Source organism: Danio rerio, chromosome 2 (genome assembly GCF_052040795.2).
Source record: "Danio rerio strain M-AB ecotype USA chromosome 2, GRCz13ab, whole genome shotgun sequence".
Taxonomy (NCBI): domain Eukaryota; kingdom Metazoa; phylum Chordata; class Actinopteri; order Cypriniformes; family Danionidae; genus Danio; species Danio rerio.
In genome coordinates, this window is record NC_141022.1 from 10,605,611 (window position 1) to 10,625,168 (window position 19,558).

Sequence of the window (19,558 nt, forward strand, 5' to 3'; positions counted from 1 at the left end):
CTGGAAGTTGTGTTTTTTTTTTTAAAGGAGAATAAAATGAAGCGGGACATTCTAATGTTTGAAATTGACTCAACTCTCAGGTTTTATTAAAATGCTTCATGTTTTTAGTTTCGGTTTGACATGATTCATGGGTAGACTAAAGAAATTGGTTGAAAGAACTTGTATTCATGTCTTCTCAGAGTAAAACACTCACAAATCAATTTATTTGTGTTCCTCAAAGTCATTCAAATATGGCCCGTTTCCACTGAGTGGTACGGTACGGTACGGTTCGGTTCGGTACGCTTTTATTGCCGTTTCCACTGTCAAAAGGCGTACCGAACCAAACCGTACCGTACCACTTTTTCAGGACCCTTTCGAAAGGGTCCCAAACACAAGAAAGGGTACCAAAAGGCGGAGCTAGACACGCAGCTGAACGCTATTGGTTTACAAAAGAGATACGTCATTCACTTACAACAAGCCAGAATGTAAACAAAGGACCCGCCATGTTTGAAATACACAGCGAGAGATTACAGCGGAATTATATATTCATATATCATCGTCCTGATAAACAGCCACACAGCCATGGAGTAGAGCAGAATCTACCCTGTGCCTCGCAGTTTTTTTTTACGAGCCAGTCTATATCTGAAATAACAAACTTCTTGAGCTGATAATAATAACGTGCCCTTGATTATTGACGTGCTTTGAAAACCCGATCCCGTGAGAAGCTGACAAACGCGAGAATGAAATATTCAGAAAGAAAAGGACAAACGCGAGAGTGGAGCGTGGAAAAAAAGCCGGGAAAAAAGGAGCACATTATTTCTTCAGCAAACGTGAACAAACTGCCTTGTTTTAATTATTATCATCACCTTTTGGACTAATATGAACTGGGAATGATGGAATTACTCTCTAACAGAGGCTACATGACATGTGCTGCTGAAGATTACAGACACAGATGAGAGGTTTTCACTGACTGTAGGCTATACTTTGTGTTGTTTTGAACCTAATTAAGAACGAAATGTATGATGTGTGTAGTTTTTCTGTAGTTAGTAACATATCGGAGACTGTAAGGGGCTGTATGTGTTCATACATGTTCATTTATTTATTTATTTTAAATAATTGCAGACGTTACAGTAGGCTATTTCACACCGTCATTGATCTGCAGTTATAATCAACTCCTGTTTATAGAAAAGTTAGTAATAAACATTTATACAGAAGTATTTATGTGTGAAAGCATCTGTTTTGTGAGAAGTGCTTTTAATATGATTTGTGAATGACCTGTGCAGCTTTACTGTAGACATTTCCTCGAGCGAGAATGATGCGACTGAAACTTTCTGTCTTACACCACGCCCACCAAAAGGGTTACCCTTTAAAGTGGAAACGCAAGCCTGATAAAGGTTACCCATACCGACCCGAACTGTACCATACTGTACCAGTCAGTGGAAACGAGCCAATAGTTTTGAAATTACACAAGGGCTAAATAATTAATTTTTTGGTTAATTTTTGTGTAAAGTGACCATTTACAATGCCATGCTTGGAAAAGACGTGAACACACCAGCCCACGTTTAGTTGGTCGATGTATATTTATTTATTCTTTCACTCGGCATCACACAATTTTTGGCAATATCGTTTGGCCCAACTGTGTACATAGACAACTTGCGCGTACGCGTGGGATATTATTCACCTCAGCGTGAAAAATACAGAAATTAATGACTTGCTGTTGTCTCATTTTTAAAATAAAAACATTAAAACAAAAAGCACTGTGCTTAAGGCTATGGCAAGTAACTGTCATACTGTAAAAGGAAGAAGCACTTCCTGGTAATAGAACTTGTCTATGTAAAACTTTCCGAAGGCTGGTTTTGAAACTTGTACTGCTTATCAACTTAAAAGTGAACATAAATGTCAAGTGAACGTATGATATCCACCTGTTATATAGAACACAAAGGAGTATCTGAGAACTACATGACCTTAAGATACTGGAAGTGGCGTCTAAATATGGCTAGATGTTGTGATCTCTATCTCCACTGCCCAACACGTCCTCAAGACCGGCCCTGAAGAAACTGTACTCATCCAAAAAATCTAACGAGGATACATACAGCACTGCTGTCCTGAGCGTTGTAACAGAACTCAACCAAGAAGGTCAAAAAGACATAGATATATAATACACTGTGGGTGAAAAATACTTACATAGTTAAAAACCAAAAACAATTGGAATGCTAGAAATGGCCTGGCGCTTCTGTCCAAATGCTTCACTGCTTGTGTGTCGGAAGCAAGAACAGAATCGGAAGTCTCTTAATAGGAAACGACATCTCCACTGCTGGTTCACCATGTCAAAGGAAGGGCGAAGTCTAGGATTCTCAGCATGGCTCTCTCCACTAAATGTGGTCTATGAGTAGGAGAAGGCTTATGGGTAGTGTAAGGCAAGGGATTGAGGAACAGTCTGAAAATGGCTTTCCTATTTAACACTTGGGCCAAATCGCAGTCCCTTTCCGTGCCCTCTCACCAATTAAACGCTAGTCCTCAAGAGTCTCCAATACTGACCTGGAAGATATTCGGGAGGTTGTGTGGACTGTAAACAGAGCGAATGACAGGGCAGAGAGTCACTTGAAGATTAGCACTCGCTGGGTAAGGAGGCATGGAAATGAGCTGAAAGGAATTATGGGACTGGATTGACTCGCTGTTGGTCGGAGTCAAAATTCCCAGCATGCTATGTCATATCCTCGTCCTCCGAGCAGTAGTCCCGTCCCTGTAAAATGAACAGTTATAATCAGGTACCTCTGAATGTAGCAAGTAGACAGGTTAGTTCCAAAATATTAAATATGTAAAAAAAAAAACTTGACACCACAGTGCTAAGGTGTTGAGATATATCCAGCTGCAGGCCCGCAGAACCACACACGTTTGAGGCACACACAATCTAGGACACACAATCTAGGCAAACCATAAATGGTAACTAACTCTTTAGCATTATCGCCACCTATTGAATTTCACAAATATGGTTTCCCATTTCAGTCAATTTTATTATTATATCGTAACGATCATTTTAAAGTCTCTGCAGTTTCTGAACTTAATTTATGTCAATACAAATAATTGGTTAAAGACACTTATGACTTTATTCATGTGTCCATATACACAAAGAAAACATAATAGACCGTCTAATTGTTGGATTAAGTGTAATAAACTAATTCAAGCTCTTAATATTATCATACTTCGTTAAAATCACGTTGTTGTAAAATATAAAAAAGCAAACAATAATGTCACTTTAAAATAAATTAGCCTACTATAGTTAACCATTTAAACAATATAGTTATAAACTGATTATCTTAACTGATTATAATTATAAGTTTATATATAAACTACTATCTTTTACTAAACTGTCACTGTTAAAGCTGTTATATATATATATATGTATGTATGTATGTGTGTGTGTGTGTGTGTGTGTGTGTGTATACACTTATGATTTTTTTTATTAATAGTTAATATTTTATTAATAGTTTTATTAAGAGTATTAAATGTGGGAAATCATTAATTAAAAGGTTATTAGAAAATTAAGCTAATAAACACCGCTTGAGTAAAATATTAATATAGTGTTATACATTTGTTACATGTAAAAATATTTTTATTACATATAATGTATTATTGCCTATCTTAACTTGCTATTATTTCCTTCATCATAAATTAATCCATTATATAAATTAAACCTGTCCAAATGAGATCATTCAGCAAGGCCAGCAAACGTGTATCTGCCAAATTATTGTCAGGTAATAAAGATTGATCAGCTATAATGACTGATTAAAAACTGTTCACTCTATTATATTGAATGGCGATCGGAAACAATGCTCCCCATTCGGCCGTCTCAATCGCAATATTTGTGAAATAAAGTAAAGTAAACACTATTGTTTATTGTGTACAATATTTATTAATCAAATATATCAAAATATATCGATGACGATGTCCAAAAAGACGTTATAACTTTAACATCCGTCATAACCATGTATGGTTTGCCTAGATTGGGTGTCCTAGATTGTGTGTGCCTAAAACGTGTGTGGTTCTGCGGGTCTGCAGCTGGATATTATTGTGAAGGTGTTCGCTTCCACATTATATGTTTTAAGTCCATATAACAGTCTGCCAAGCAAGCTAAACCACACTTCACGTCTGACCCAAAAGCTTAGACCCAACACAACATACAGTGCATCTGGAAAGTATTTATAGCGCTTCACTTTTTCCACATTTTTTATGTTACATGGATTAATTTATTTCCTCAAAATTCTACACACAATAATCCATAATGACAATGTGGATTTTTGAAATAGTTGAAATTTATTAGAAATGAAAAACCTTAAAAAAAAAATCACATGTACATTAAGGGTGTCACGATCCTCTAAATCCTCGATTCGATTACATTTTCGATTCTAAAGTCACGATTCGATTATGAATAATTAATTAATTAATGACGAATTAATTATTAGTAGCCTACCGTTTAAACTACCTGACTTGCATGGTCTTTGTTTTACCCATAAACAAATCATACAGTAAATGAATAAAGGCAAGTTACACACATAATTACTACCTGTCAATCACTTTTTTCTGCGGGACTCGTGAATAGGCAGTGATCTGTGTCGTTATAATGGCGTCTGTAAAAAAGGTGCACAACCAACAGGCACCAGCCAACAGTATCTGAGGTGTTCGCTAAAATGACTAAGTACTTGTGTAAAAGTAAAAGATGGAAGCAGTCTACTGACCCGCTGACTGCCTTGACCTGCTGTCTCGAGCGCATGACAATGTGTGTGCGTCTGTGTCTGTGTGTGAATGAGTGTGTGTGGTCACGTGATGTGCGTTTTCAGCGGTAGTGAGGAGTGCGGGGTGGAGGATCGCGATGCGCCCATCGTCTATCATCCCAACCGTAATGCGTACATAGCAGAGCTTGCAAACTGTTTTTTTTTTTTGTCGACAACATGAACGTTGTCAACATAACTAACTGGAAATCCAAAATACTTCCACACCGGCGACTTCATTGAAAGAGGAGAGGGTTTAAGTTCTGTTGACGGGTCTCCTGCTTCTGCAGTTTAACAAGCGCTTCAACAAGCCTGTTTTTTTCCCGCTTGGCAAGCCAAGCTAACGTGACATGGGGGCGTGGCAGCATCGACGATTCTATTTTTTGATTCGATAATCGAAGTTAAGCATAAATTTCAATCGATTTTGATTAAAAATCGAAATCGTGACACCCCTAATGTACATTAGCATTCACAGCCTTTCCTCAATACTTTGTTGATGCACCTTTGGCAGCAATTACAGCCTCAAGTCTTTTTGAATATGATGCCACAAGCTTGTCACAATTGTCTGAGGGAATTTTTGCCCATTCCTCTTTGCAGTACCTTTCAAGCTCTATCAGGTTGGATGGGAAGCGACGTACAGCCATTTTCAGATCTCTCCAGAGATGATCAATAGGATTTAGATCTGGGCTCTGGCTGGGCCACTCAAGGACATTCATTGAGTTGTTGTAAAGCCACTCTATTGATATTCTGGCGGTGTGCTTTGGGTCATTGTCCTGCTGAAAGATGAACCGTCGCCCTAGTCTGAGGTCATGAGCACTCTGAAGCAGGTTTTCATTCAGGATGTTTCTGTACATTGCTGCATTCATCTTTCCTTCTATCCTGACTAGTCTTCCAGTTCCTGCAGCTGAAAAACATCCCCACAGAATAATGCTGCCATCACCATGCTTCACTGTAGGGATGATATTAGCCTGGTGATGAGCGGTGCCTGGTTTTCTTCAAACGTAACGACGGGATTCACTCCAAAGAGTTCAATTTTAGTCTAATCAGACTAGCTTTGTGTCTTATGGTCTGAGAGTCCTTCAGATGCCTTTTGGCAAATTCTAGGTGGGGAGTGGCTTCTGTCAGGCCACTTTACCATACAGGCCTGATTGGTGGATTGCTGCACAGATGGTTGTCCTCCCTGACTGAGGCCCTTCTCCCCCGATCACTCAGCTTAGATCGCCGGCCAGCTCTAGGAAGAGTCCTGGTGGTTCCAAGCATTTTCTATTTACAGATGATGGAGGCCACTGTGCTCAGTGGAACTTTCAGAGCAGCAGAAATTTTTCTGTACCCTTCCCCAGCCTTGTGCCTCGAGACAATCTTGTCTGGGAGGTATACAGACAATTCCTTTGTCCTCATGCTTGGTTTGTGATTTGACATGCACTGTCAACCCTGAGACCTTATATAGACAGGTGTAAGCCTTTTCAAATCATGTCAAATCAAATGAATTGACCACAGGTGAACTCCAATTAAGCTGCTAAAACATCTCAAGAATGATCAGTGGAAACAGAACGGACCTGAGCTCAATTTAGAGCTTCACAGCAAAGGCTGTGAATACTTATGTACGTGTGATTTTTCAGGTTTTTTATTTTTAATAAATTTGCAACTATTTAAAAAAAATATTTTCCCACATTGTCATTATGGGGTATCGTGTGTAGAATTCTGAGGAAATAAATGAACTTAATTCATTTAGGAATAAGGCTGTAAAAAAATGTGGAAAATTGTGTCCCGGAAAATTGTGTGGAAAATTGTGCACACTTCAGTTGTGATACCAAACAATTTATCTAAAATAACTTTAGTTTCGATGCAAGTGCTTTAAGCGTTAGTTCCGCTAAAAAATGTCTCACTCCGTGTAATTCCAATGCCCTGAGACCTTCATTCATCTAAAGAACACAAATTAAGACATTAATAATTAAATACGAGAGCTCCCTCATTCACCATAGACAGCAAGAGTTCTGAAATGCTCAAAGCATGCTCCAGAAAAGGAAACGAAAACATTCACAAAACATTCCATGTGACTTTGGTTCTTCAACTGTAATCATACGAAGCTCCAAGACCAATTTTGTGCACCGAGAAATATGACTTTGTTTAAATAGATCTTCCCACATCAGGTCAGGGTGTGCGTTTACTACAGAGTGACACACATCCATTGTACTGCATGTAGTAAACACACACTCCCTGACCTGACATGTTGGACAATGGCGAACAATGTCATTTTACCAGAGTTTTTTTTTTGGCTCATAAAAGTGTTCTTGTTTCCCAGAGATGGGTTGCGGCTGGAAGGGCATCTGCTGCGTAAAAACTTGCTGGCTAAGTTGGTGGTTCATTCCGCTGTGGCGACCCCGGATTAATAAAAGGACTAAGCCGACAAGAAAATGAATGAATGAATGAAAAGTGTTTTTGGATTTTCGAATATTTAGTTACATGGAATGTTTTTGGTTCCTTTTCTGAACTTCGAATGTCTTCTGACCATTGTTGTCCAAGGAGGATCAGGGACTACATTTCAAATTGGAATTACACGAAGGCCAGTTTTTATTAGAAGAACTGTCATTTTTGTGTGAACTAACCCTTCTAAGTGATAATATAGTGAAGCTGCTTCACGCACCTTTTCAATCTTCTCATCCAGCATCCTGAAGAACTCCTGCTGGCTTTCTGAAGAGTGGATACTGGGGAAGAGTCAAGATCTCGCTGGTTATTTCTCCCTATGCTGATTTCGAAGAACTCGAGAGAAGATAGCAAACACACACTCACCTTATCTTATTTCCATTTCCGGTGGCATCTTTATGCCGGCCCTTGTGCAAAAGTGTGCTCTTTTCCTGTAGAACATGCACAGAAAAAAGGTTAAATAATTATGTCCTATAGTTTTATGGGTTATTATAATAACATGTTTTTGTTTTTACCAAGTTCTCTTGGTTTCTGGTATTCGTGTGCTCCTCTTCTCCATGCATGTACTTCACCTTCTCAACTCCTTTCAGCTTGTACTCATCTACAACACAGAAGGAGTAAAGCACATTTAGTCAAACGAAAACAGGACTCTTCATCTATTTTACTAGGGTAATGTGACTTTGGAGTGATTCAGCGATTCATATGATCCGTTCAGAGTGAGTCTACAGTAAATTATTCACTGATTCAAATGATCAATTCAGAGTGACTCTCCATTAAATGATTCACTGATTCAAATGATCGATTCAGAGTGAGTCTCCAGTAAATGATTCACTGATTTTGCAAACAGATCGAAGTGAGGTTCAACCCGTGGATGTGGTTTCACATGTCTTTCACTTGACTATTCATCTGTGTGATTATTAGAGTATTTGAGTAATAGAGTAATTCAACTTTCTTGCAAAATAAACATTGGGTAAATACTTTTATTACATAAGCAAGTGAAATTAGGATAGAATAGGATAAACTTTATATGCTTTGATTTCAAAACAATCAATGCCAATAATAAACAAAACTGATTTCCACGTTGGATTCTAAGTGGACTACACACACACAAACACACACGCACGTGCAATTCAGCGGACCCGCACGTCAAACACACGCAGGGCCGGGGTAAAAACTGCAACTGCGTTATTTGCGTTATTTTTTTTTTTATGGGTTAAATATTTAAAATTAATCACGTGCGTTAACGCGCTAATTTTGACAGCCCTAATATATATATATATATATATATATATATATATATATATATATATATATATATATACACACACACACACACACTTATTCCAAAATATTTCTCTGTACTATAAATTACTAAAGTATCTTAAATGTGACACCTGATTTTAATGAATTCTTTGTTTTAGCTGTTATATACTATAATGCGTTCCTGTTTAGTACATCATATTATTTACAGTAAATAACTGAACTATTATGCCACATATTTCATTGACAGTTTTTATAATCTCTAAGATGATTGACTTGGATTTAAGTTGCTTCGATTTAAAAATGAAAATTGTAAAAATAGCTTAGATGTAGCTAATCTACTTTTGCCATGTAGCTTTTAGCTTAGCTTGCTACATTTCCCAGGGAGTAGCTTTTAGTGTTGTTAAGCTTCATTTTAAGTAAAATAGCTAATAGCTTAGCTCACTACATTTTTTATGTAGCTTGCCCAACACTGCCAGAAATGCAAAAACGTGCGTCAAGTTTCGCATTTCACTGCATTCGAAACTTCAAGCTTGGTGAATTCTTACCTGTGAAATCGCATCACGTGATTGTGCGAGACCAATAGAACATAATTTAAAATAAGACATTTAAAATATGGAGCAATTGCTCACTTCTAATAATATCTAATCATATTTTTTAACCCCGCCCCTTTTCATAGTGCCATACAACAGAATTTTGCAAGCACAAGCTTTAGTGTGACCACAGCTTAAGTCGTTTTGCACAAAAATGTCTGCTAAATGTAAATGTAATTTCCATGACTTTTTTCAGTTTTTTCAAAACTTTTTCAAGCCTGGAAATGGCATGTCAAGATTCCATGACTTTTCCAAGTTTTCCATGACTGTATAAACCCTGGACTTTATACTTCCACTGAGTAATATTTTCTAAGGGTCCCTTTAGAATTTGAAGATAATAAAACAGTGAACATTTACCAATAATCGATTTTTATTTCATTTCAAGGTAGCTTTTTTAGGCCACACAAAAAGGCAGGACAATCTGTTATGACTGTTTCTAATGGCAGTTAAATCCAGGTTATTCCTGGGAGATTGTCTGTGTTATGGCTGTACTGTAATTCACTTTAGATAAAAGCACTTGCTAAATCACTACTTCGACTAATAGGACTGTAAAAGCAGCTCTGTAATCTGCTGTATTCCCACTGAGAGACTTACAAGAGCGTCACAATTAAACCACCGTTTCTATTAGGGTTCATTTAGACTCGCATGGTAATTTCATTTGATTTCTGGCACGCAGTATCTGTATATTTATTTCTAATGCAATAATTACTTACCATTTCATATTTTTTCAAGATTTACTTATAACATAAAATTTAAAGTTATATGAAATGAAAAAATAGTATCTGTAAAATTAAACAATTTTAATGTGTTTGAAAAAAGGTTCCACTATTTTAAAAAAAAAAACATCATCAAGACTGACAAACAACTTGTCAATTAAAAAAAAAAATTATACAAAGGGTTTAATACCCTTTAATACAATTTGGTGCGATGTTTACCCCTATTAAAAAAATAAAATGTTTTGAATGAGAAGCTGTAAAGTAGCCGTGGCGGGATGAATTTTGGCATGGCGCCCCGCCATGGAAAAATGAATGTAGCGGAAACCATGGAGCTATTCAAACCATCTTGTGAAACTACTGCAATATTTGTTGCAAAATATAAAATATCACAATATCAGATTTTTCCAACACCGGGTTTACTGGCAAAATGTGCATGGAAAAAAGTGCCTCGATTAAATCACCCGGCCCTAGTGCATTTTAGTACTTGATTTTCTCCATTAATATCATACGGCTAATCCAAACATGAAGACACTTGTACACATAGTTTTTGGAGCACTGACCGGAGAAGGCATCTCCGTTGCTGTAGGCCTTACCCCGGCCCTCTTCATCACTGGGTACAGATGACAACTGCTTGGCTGAGGTGCAGCCCATCGCCTCACTTCCTCTCCTCTCCTTCCTGCATGGCACTCTCTACTGCACCTGACCCACAAACACATGAGATCAGTGGCAAACACAGGGGAAAATACACATGGTATTAATAATAAATAAAGTACCAAAATAATGTATACGGACAGTAAACTAGACCTGAATTTAGTAGCATGTAGTCTGACATGGAGCTCAGTATATCTGTGTTGACAAAAACACTGAACCTAAATCCATATCTGGGTGTGTCACGTTTATATTTCCTGCCCGTGTTAAGCAGCTGATATGAATTTGGGTTACTGGCGTCTGCAGTGGATGTTGGTGTTCTTGGACAGCGTCTGTGTCAGATTTGTCATTAAAATGGACAGTAGAAATGGTTGGATAAACTGATAAAACAGAAAACAACAGGTTTGTGACAAAATTATTAAAAGATCAATGATTAAATGCTTTATACGCTGTCAAACAATCTGGCTGACTTATTTTTTAGTTGAATCAATCAGATGAACATTTCTAGTCATTTCAACTTGTATCAATCAAACTGACAAAAATAATAATATAAAAATTGCATGACTTAAAATCTAGTTGGATTACCTGATTCATTTCTTAAAATAAGTTAATAAAAAACATTAGTCACGTCTTTTTGTCATATAATTTTTACAGTGCCTGTTTAAGGCCATAAAAGCCAACTTTAAAACTGGAACATCAATTTCTGAAAAGATATTTGGGATAATTAAATGATGTCTATACAGATATTAGTATTCGAGCATCTAGTCTGATGCAGTGGTGTAGTCCTTGCTATACGCACGTATACTCCGTATGTCTACTTTTTTCCACAAGCTGTTTGGGTATTACGACTTCTGAGGATTATCCGCTCGGTATACTCACTTGTTTTGGTGATTAGACTTCCCTAAATTTTGTGTATGGAGTTTGAGATTTTCGAAGATCACAACAAATCAGCTGAATGAGGTCTCGCTGTAAATTTTCAAGTAAAATTATAAAACAGCATGGGCATCGCTTTAGCCCTCCTATGTTTACATTCAGCCACCCTAAAACTTTTGCGATTGCCTTATGAACTGTACACTACTAAATGATTGCCTCAGTCCCCTTTAAATTTAATATTAAAAACGGCGGCAGAATCCCGCCCCTACAGTCGTGTTTCAGTTAGTCACAGCTGTGCAGATCGTCAGCACAAGGTGGGTTTATCAATAGATTGTTAGAATATCTGCATATTTGCAGTTCTTTGTTATAGAAACACTTGTTTCCTTGTTTGATATCTATCTATCTATCTATCTATCTATCTATCTATCTATCTATCTATCTATCTATCTATCTATCTATCTATCTATCTATCTATCTATCTATCTATCATCAAATGATTAAAAGACACATTAACTTTCTTCTTTTCTTTGCCTACTTTTAAAATTTGAATTGGGTGGGTAATAGTACACCACCTTTTTTTTTTTTAGGACTACACCACTGGTCTGATGTGATCACATGAGGTAACCACATAAACTATGACAGGTGTAATATCATGTCATATTTTAGTGTTTCTTCAAGTTTAATAATAATAATAATAAATATGCAATCTTTTTAAGAGCAGTTAAACTGATGAAAACACAATACATCAATGAGGTCTTAAGCGATAGTTCACCCTAAAACTGAAAAATCTGTCATCATTTACTGACCCATCACTTGTCACAAAACTGTTTGAGTTTCTATTTTTTTCCTGTCAGACTTAAAATAAGTTAATAAGCTTGAGCTTCATCCTGCTCCATTTCGGACCAGTGTCCTGACATTTTATCCTACCCATCAGATTATCCTACCAACACTGTATTTGAATGGTTCTGAGATTGAGGTTGGTGATTAGGTAGGTATAAGGGCAATACTACAGCATTCATATCACACTACTCCACAATACAATTTACACTGGTAGCAAAATCTGATAGATAGGTAGCATATTGCGTCATCAAAATGTGCTACATACTTTTTGAATGGGACAATATGACAATGCAGGGCAAATCGACAGCACCGCTTAAATTAATTTGTTATTTTAAGTGTATATGGATAAGTAAATACGTTTTGATTATGATGAACTGTATTTTATTGGAAGGATTGTTTTAAGCGTATGATAATTCTGTTCAAAATAAATTAATTTAATCAAAAGGAGTTATTTTAAAATATGTTGAAAACGTCTTACCATTGACATGCGTAGTCTTTGTTTTTCTTATAGCGGTCAATGGTTACAGGATTCTGTCATTTTTCTAAATATTTTCTTTTGTGTTTAAGAGAAAAGGAAACTCATAAATGTTTAAACCACTTGAGGATGAGTAAATGGTGTTTTTGTTTGTGAACTGTTTCTTTACAATTACAGAACACAATGTGTTGTTTCAGGTTTTCAGTTCCATTTTAATGGTATAATTATTAGGGCCGAGCGATAAATTGTAAAGGAATCGAAATCGACATTCCAACCTATAATCAATCAAATTTTTCCAGGTCAATTTTTTAAAATTACTTTCCCTACCACATGTGGAGTCACGTGACCCCGCTCTGTTAAGGATGATTTATACTTCTGCGTCGAATGCACGGGTATGGTCCGGCGCAGCTTTCGCACGGTCGCATACCCCCACACCACTTACAAAATGTAACTACACGTTGCACGTTTGCACTACATTGATGAGGATGATTGGAAAGTGTGCCAAAGATGTCGAGACTGCGTATTTCGCAAAAAAAAAAAGTTATTTACATAAAAATATTTGTTTAAAATATTAAATACAGCATGTAAGAGTTATTATTTAAAAGACATGCTGCTTATTTTATTTATTTACTGCTTATTTACATGCTGCTATAATTTTTTTTTTAAATAATTAATTTGTTTCCAAAAGTGCAAGTTATTTATTTTACATTTTTCTTAAGAAAAAGAAGTGATTGTTGATTTTAGGCAATGTGTGTTTCAATTTCAGTTGTACAACCTTGATGTTCAGTGAATAATCATAGATAGTAGATAGATAATGTGTATTTCCTTTTATTATTTTGATATCAAGTACTGCACTCTTTATTTAGAACTCTCTGGCTTGTAATAAGTGAGCATATTTACTGTATACAATCTGTCAGCGAACTATGTGGGCAGAAAAATAAAATTAATAAATGAAATAATCGTTCATTAATTGTAATCAAGTTAAAATGTCCAATAAAGCGAGATTTTGATTTTAGGTGTAATCGCCCAGCCCTAATAATTATATTTTACTAATAAAAAATAAAAAAGTATTAATGTGTTTACAATCATAAATTCTGTCAATTTTATAAAAATCTGATATCAAATTTCTGATAACCAAAGTAAGGCATAAAATATTAAATTCTTCATTACATTCTCTGTTCTACAGTAAGTTCCATCCACGCAGTCCTCATCCAGAACTCATAGGGCCTTAATTTAATGCCAGAATACCCCCAAATAAAGTCATACAGGACGAGGTTTAATAAATAATATTTTCAGGGAGAAACTTCAAGTGAAGTGTGTAAGTATTCACTTTTTACCATAATCCTCATATTGATCTTATTTAATAAGAATCTGGCCTAGTTTAATAAATACAAATCAGATGTGCATCTAAAATGAAAAGTATTAATAAAATAATCACAAAATTATATTAAAGGTCAAAAGAAACATTATGTTAATGTTAAAAAAAAATTATAAAACAACAAAAGTGTAATAAAGTTTCATATTTGTATTAGAAAGAGCCACGTTTAACATTATCCTTCCAAGCAAAAACTGATAACTGGAAAAAATTTTTCCGTGATTTACAGAAACCTGCAACTAATATGTCATTATAACAAAAAATATTGCTTAAACATATTTGATAAAGGGTCACGAAACACCAAAACACATTTTTTGAGCTGTTGACAGTCGTATATGTGTCCCACACTGCTAAAAACACTATTAGGACACCTATATTTCACTAAAAAGTGTAAATTGGTTGTTTTTGCGTTATTTCAAGCAAATTCGTACTTCCGGTTTGAAACTAATTTTTGAAGCTGCGTCACGGTCATGACATAATAGCGTTGTATTCCAGCGTGCAGACTGGGCGACTGTGCCAGAGTGAGTCTTATTACGTCTTACAGTGTGATGCATTAATGTATGAGTAAAGCTTGGTTCAAACCAATCAGCGCGCTCTATTGTGTAACTTCATTAATATTCATTACTGTCATAGTGTTTAGACGACAGAGACGCCACGTTGTGTTAGCAGAACAAGCGTGAAGTGTTGCTTTTATAGTTTGCTGCAGTGAAGTTTTCAATTTCTCTCTGTGAGAGCTCAGCTGGACTCACGCGTGGATTACTGTGTACGCGACGCTCGACAACAATAACTTACGTGTCTAAGGAGGATTATTGTTTACCTGAGAGCTGTTCTCATCTGTAAACCCGATTCGTTTTAGTTTCCTCTTAATAAAGACGCGGCTCTAGTTGCTGTGGATTGTCCCGTCTCTACAGATTTGGTAAGTGAGCGACCAGTGCTCTTTGTTTATTCAGTTTGTTTGTATCGAACAAACTATTGCACCGAGTGTAAACATGTTAGCACTACAACCAAACTTTAACGTCGTGTCAGATTTTCACCGCATTTTGTGACCGGAATAACACACGCGGCTTTCTGACGCTACCTGCCGTGTGCATCTAAGTTTCTGGGAAATGCTGAGGTTTTTTTTCTCTCATTCATCGTGCGGTATCAAACATTGCATGAAAAATACACGCTTACAGCAGTTCCTCGAATCAAATATCTTGTTTGTCGCGAGGGACATGAATGAATTCCCTGAATGAAAGAGCCAAACTGCAGTTAAAGTCCACCATTTAATAATTTGGCAAATAATTCGACTACAGATGTCCTTGTAAACACAGTCACTTTGTCCCCTGTGTGTATTTTGACGCCCAAATAGACACTCCCACACCATGCCTCTTTTCTCCCTCCGAAACTCCCCCCCTAAACAAAGCTGGATGTGCCCACTTTTCTGACTTTTTCCAAAGTAGAGGTGTGAAAACACCCTGCTGAAACGAGGGGGGTTCATGGCCCTTTAAACATATTTTGTTGAAGCCAACCTACTTTTACTATTGGATTTTAAAAATTGCATTGGAGAAAATTCAGCTCTCTAGTAAAGTTTGCAGCAAAAACTAAAACTTCTATCTGGCAGCCAGTGCCAGTGCTTACATAAACAGAGCTAAAAGCTACAAACTCACACAATTTGACTTGGTTTACTCCCTTTTTCCCCCTTCAGATTAAAAAAAAAAAGCTAATAATCACAATAAGCTGTGATTAATTTTATGTACAATATATGAATGAACATATTTGTGTGACTGTGTTTAGCTGTATCTACCTGTTTGTATATATGCATGTTTAAAAATATGGTATAAAACAGATTAGGACTGTGCAGAATATAACACAAAGCAATGATGCAGTGGTGTACGGAGCTCTGTTGGAGCAAAGATGATTTATTTTTATTGTTTATCCTTTTTTAATAGTTGTTTTATCAGGTAAAACGTCAATTAGTTAGGTTTTTAAGGGGGAAACATTTAGTACAAGAATTATTTCATGACAGGTGGCACTGTGGTGCAGTGGGTAGCACGATCGCCTCACAGCAATAAAGTCGCTGGTTCGAGCGCCGGCTGAGTCAGTTAGCATTTCTGTGTGGAGTTGGCATGTTCTCCCTGTGTTGGCTCCGGTTCCTCCACAGTCCAAAGATATGCGGCAGGTAAAGTCTAGATCGGATATGCGGCCGGCCGGAAGTGCGATATGCACATTAATAAAGCAGCATTTTTTTATGACACTGTATAACAATAATTTATATTTTTACAGTACTGTGAGGGTTGGGTTTAGGGTTGGGGTGGGGGTAGGCGTTAAAAATACATTTTATTGGGTAATTTAATAGATAACATAACTAATACTCGGTACAACTACAGTTTTTACATTACTGTGACGGTTGGGTTTAGGGTTGGGGTGGGGGCTGACGTTAATAAAATACAACAAATGAGAAATTTAATAAATAATAGAAATAATTTGCGTTAACTTCCAGCCGCAAACGTATCCGCTCTAGCAACAACCTATGCGGCACAGGTGAATTGGGTAGGCTAAATTGTCCATAGTGTTTGTATGTGAAAGAGTGTGTATGGGTGTTGATGGGTCGCAGCTGGAAGGGCATCTCTTGCGTAAAACATATGCTGGATAAGTTGGCGGTTCATTCTGCTGTGAAGACCCCTGATTAATAAAGGGACTAAGCCAAAAAGAACATAAATGAAGTATTGAATGATATTTAAGACTATTCAAAAATCAATGTAATTGAGCTGTCATTTCAAATCTTTATTCTGCTCCATCTTTCAAAATACTGTTTTACACAACAAAGACGAATAATAATTTATATTAAAAACTTTTTAATTATTACCGATCAGAGTTTGATTGGTTGATTGATTGCATGGTTGATATTTTTGTATCATACTTAGTCTAAGCAACTGGACACAAATATAACAGAATATTATTTCACCCATATTTTGAAAATGTATGTTACAAGTCATTTGAAAAATCACTAAGAAAAAAAGTAGACAGGTGTTGTCTTAGAGCATGTACACTTGTAAATCTGACCACCGTTATTAAAACGACTTGTCCTGTAAAGAGCGAACTTTTATATTTTCCCCAAGACGTCATTTCTCGTGCCGAGCATCATCCAATCAGAGCACACTCGCGGCACGTCCAGCTGGAGCCCCGTGCATAAAGGGCCCTTGTGTGGCATCAAAAGAGCTGTGAGCGGTGGCAGGCAATCCAATGAGGCTGAACTAATCGCTCTCAGAGGTGAGAACCGTTAACTCACAGCACATACAAACCGCACAGCGCTCAAAATACAACTGACAACTGTGCCAATAACATAAAGATACGCTGTGGTTAACCGTGCTATAAGTCTGTACACCAAACAAAAACCAACAAAAATGCTCCACAAAATAAAAAGTATTAATAATATTCAACATTTAACACCCATCACGGGTGTATCTCCAATAACCAACATAATATCTTGCAGCAAGCGAGTAATGTGGCCTAGCAGTGAAAGGGCATAACAATAAACAGTTCATAACCAAAGATACACCTTGTACGTGAACCAGCTGCCTTCTAGTAGCAAATCTCTGCTATCCATCACAGCCACACACCGCTAATGGTGCGCGTTAAATCAAAGTGGATGTGTTTTGTTGGGAATGTTCACCAGAACAGGAAAACAACAATGGTCGCAAGGCGAAGATACGCTTCACTCGAATTGTTAAAATGGTGAACACGGAATGGGGTGCGGGTGTAATAGTGCAGGTTATGCTGGTATGCTTACCTTCTGATCAGATGCAGAGTTTAATCGAGCTGTTCGTGATTAGGAAAAAGCGCTCAAACGAGACTAGCTCAATACAAATCAGCCAACAGGCGTGAATAATCGGTATGTCGAATCGTCGGGCAAAGCGGTCTGTGTGCACAGACAGAAGCACTCGAGCGCGGCTAGTTCAACTGATGACTTATTTATAGATTGCTTATTTTTGAAGATAGGGGTTAAAAGATAAAGGAGTCTATCTGTGGCTTAGCATGTGCGACTGTCGTTTAATATAAGAGTTTTTAAAGAATTTATTCATTTTGCTGATTCTAGAGAAATAGGGCAAACAGTATAACACTTGTATTGAGACAAATGAAAGAATTTTTGTTTCATACTTGTGCTCAGCTACTAAACTAGGCTTTGACACAACCTCCAAACTTTACTCTCTTTTTTATTATTAAAACATACCTTTTCATTGCCATCGCTTAGGGGAGAGTGCTGGGGACCAAAGTACATTTTTTTTTCATGAAAACCTAATTTTAAAAGATAAGTGCTGTACAAAAAACAAACACACACACACACACACACACACACACACACACACACACACACACACACACATATATATATATATATATATATATATATATATATATATATATATATATATATATATATATATATATATATATATATATATATATATATATATATATATATATATATATATATATATATATATATATATATATATATACATTTTTTATTTTATTACAATTGTTATTTATGGCAACAACGTCCAACAGTGGATCTAACTTAGAAATTTCAAATTTAGAACTTTCCTTATAATGAATCATTTTATTTCAGTTTGAAATGATTTAATTGGTGTTGCAGTATTATAAGCTTTTACACAGAACTTATAAATGACACCTCATAGATTTTATTTATTCCATTCTTCTTTCGCTGAATATTATTAAAAACAAACTTAATGTTGTATTATCATGTATACAACATACAGTAAATATAAAATTTTCCTCCAGTAAATATTATAACAAATAAATAACAAGTCTGTCATATCCAGATGCATCAGAATTATGTAGCTAACAATGTTGATATATTATACTATACTATGCCTGTCTTATCTGCCTAAGAGCTAACTTACTTGAACTGTTTCCATTACTGCTCTTATCAAATGTCCAATTTGCCTCATTCTCATGGTCACTAAAACCCATCTCATCCCCACTTTCATTTGCAGGAAGAGCTAGTTCTGTCCTTTTCTTCTTTCACTTACCATTGAACATAGTAGTGCTCGCTAATACACTGTTTAGGTTCCCGACCACTGCTTTAGAATAATAATTGTCCGTGATATTGGTTAATGTAATACAGTCTAATATATTCATATATTTATATGAATTAAAAATTATTTAAAAAATTAAGAAATATTACTATTTAATTTATTATTTTTTGGGTTAGTCGACAGTTGCAGATAATTATTGAAGAACACAGCCACGTTGCATATACTCTGTTTTTTTATTTTAAAAAATAATAATAAATCAAACATAATAAAAGAAAGGAACTTGTTATACCTAATATTACATTACAGTAGGTGGCAAGTTAAACATGGTACCTGATAATCATTATTTCAAAAAAGAAAAAAAACATGTTTAACGTAACAGATAATTTCAGACTAAAAAACACTTCTCTATTAAACACAATAATCTCAGAAATAAAAATGTTTATTTTAAGTATACGCCATTTAAAAAATGCGTACACTAAAAGTAATATAATTTATTTAAAAAGTAAAATTATGACTTTTTTAATTTATACTGTAATGTTTCTTAAGATTTTTTTTAAAAATCAA

At 36.0% G+C, this 19,558-nt stretch overlaps 2 protein-coding genes across 3 annotated transcripts in view; one reads left to right on the top strand and one right to left on the bottom strand.

The window, feature by feature from the left end:
* Positions 1-17,204, top strand: part of tsen15 (TSEN15 tRNA splicing endonuclease subunit) — a 28,916-nt gene extending 11,712 nt beyond the window's left edge. The window contains exon 5 of the mRNA XM_087238428.1: positions 17,054-17,204. The gene's annotated coding sequence lies outside the window, so the exon portion shown is untranslated. The remainder of the gene's footprint in view (positions 1-17,053) is intronic.
* Positions 178-17,881, bottom strand: zgc:55943. 2 transcript variants are annotated; one of them, NM_213064.2, is given in 7 exon segments: positions 178-231; positions 1,433-2,722; positions 7,393-7,453; positions 7,539-7,603; positions 7,688-7,773; positions 10,335-10,440; positions 17,725-17,881. In NM_213064.2, coding segments are annotated over 5 exon segments (309 nt in total). In that variant the 5' UTR covers positions 10,393-10,440; positions 17,725-17,881; the 3' UTR covers positions 178-231; positions 1,433-2,683.
* Between the last annotated feature and the right edge of the window lie 1,677 nt (positions 17,882-19,558).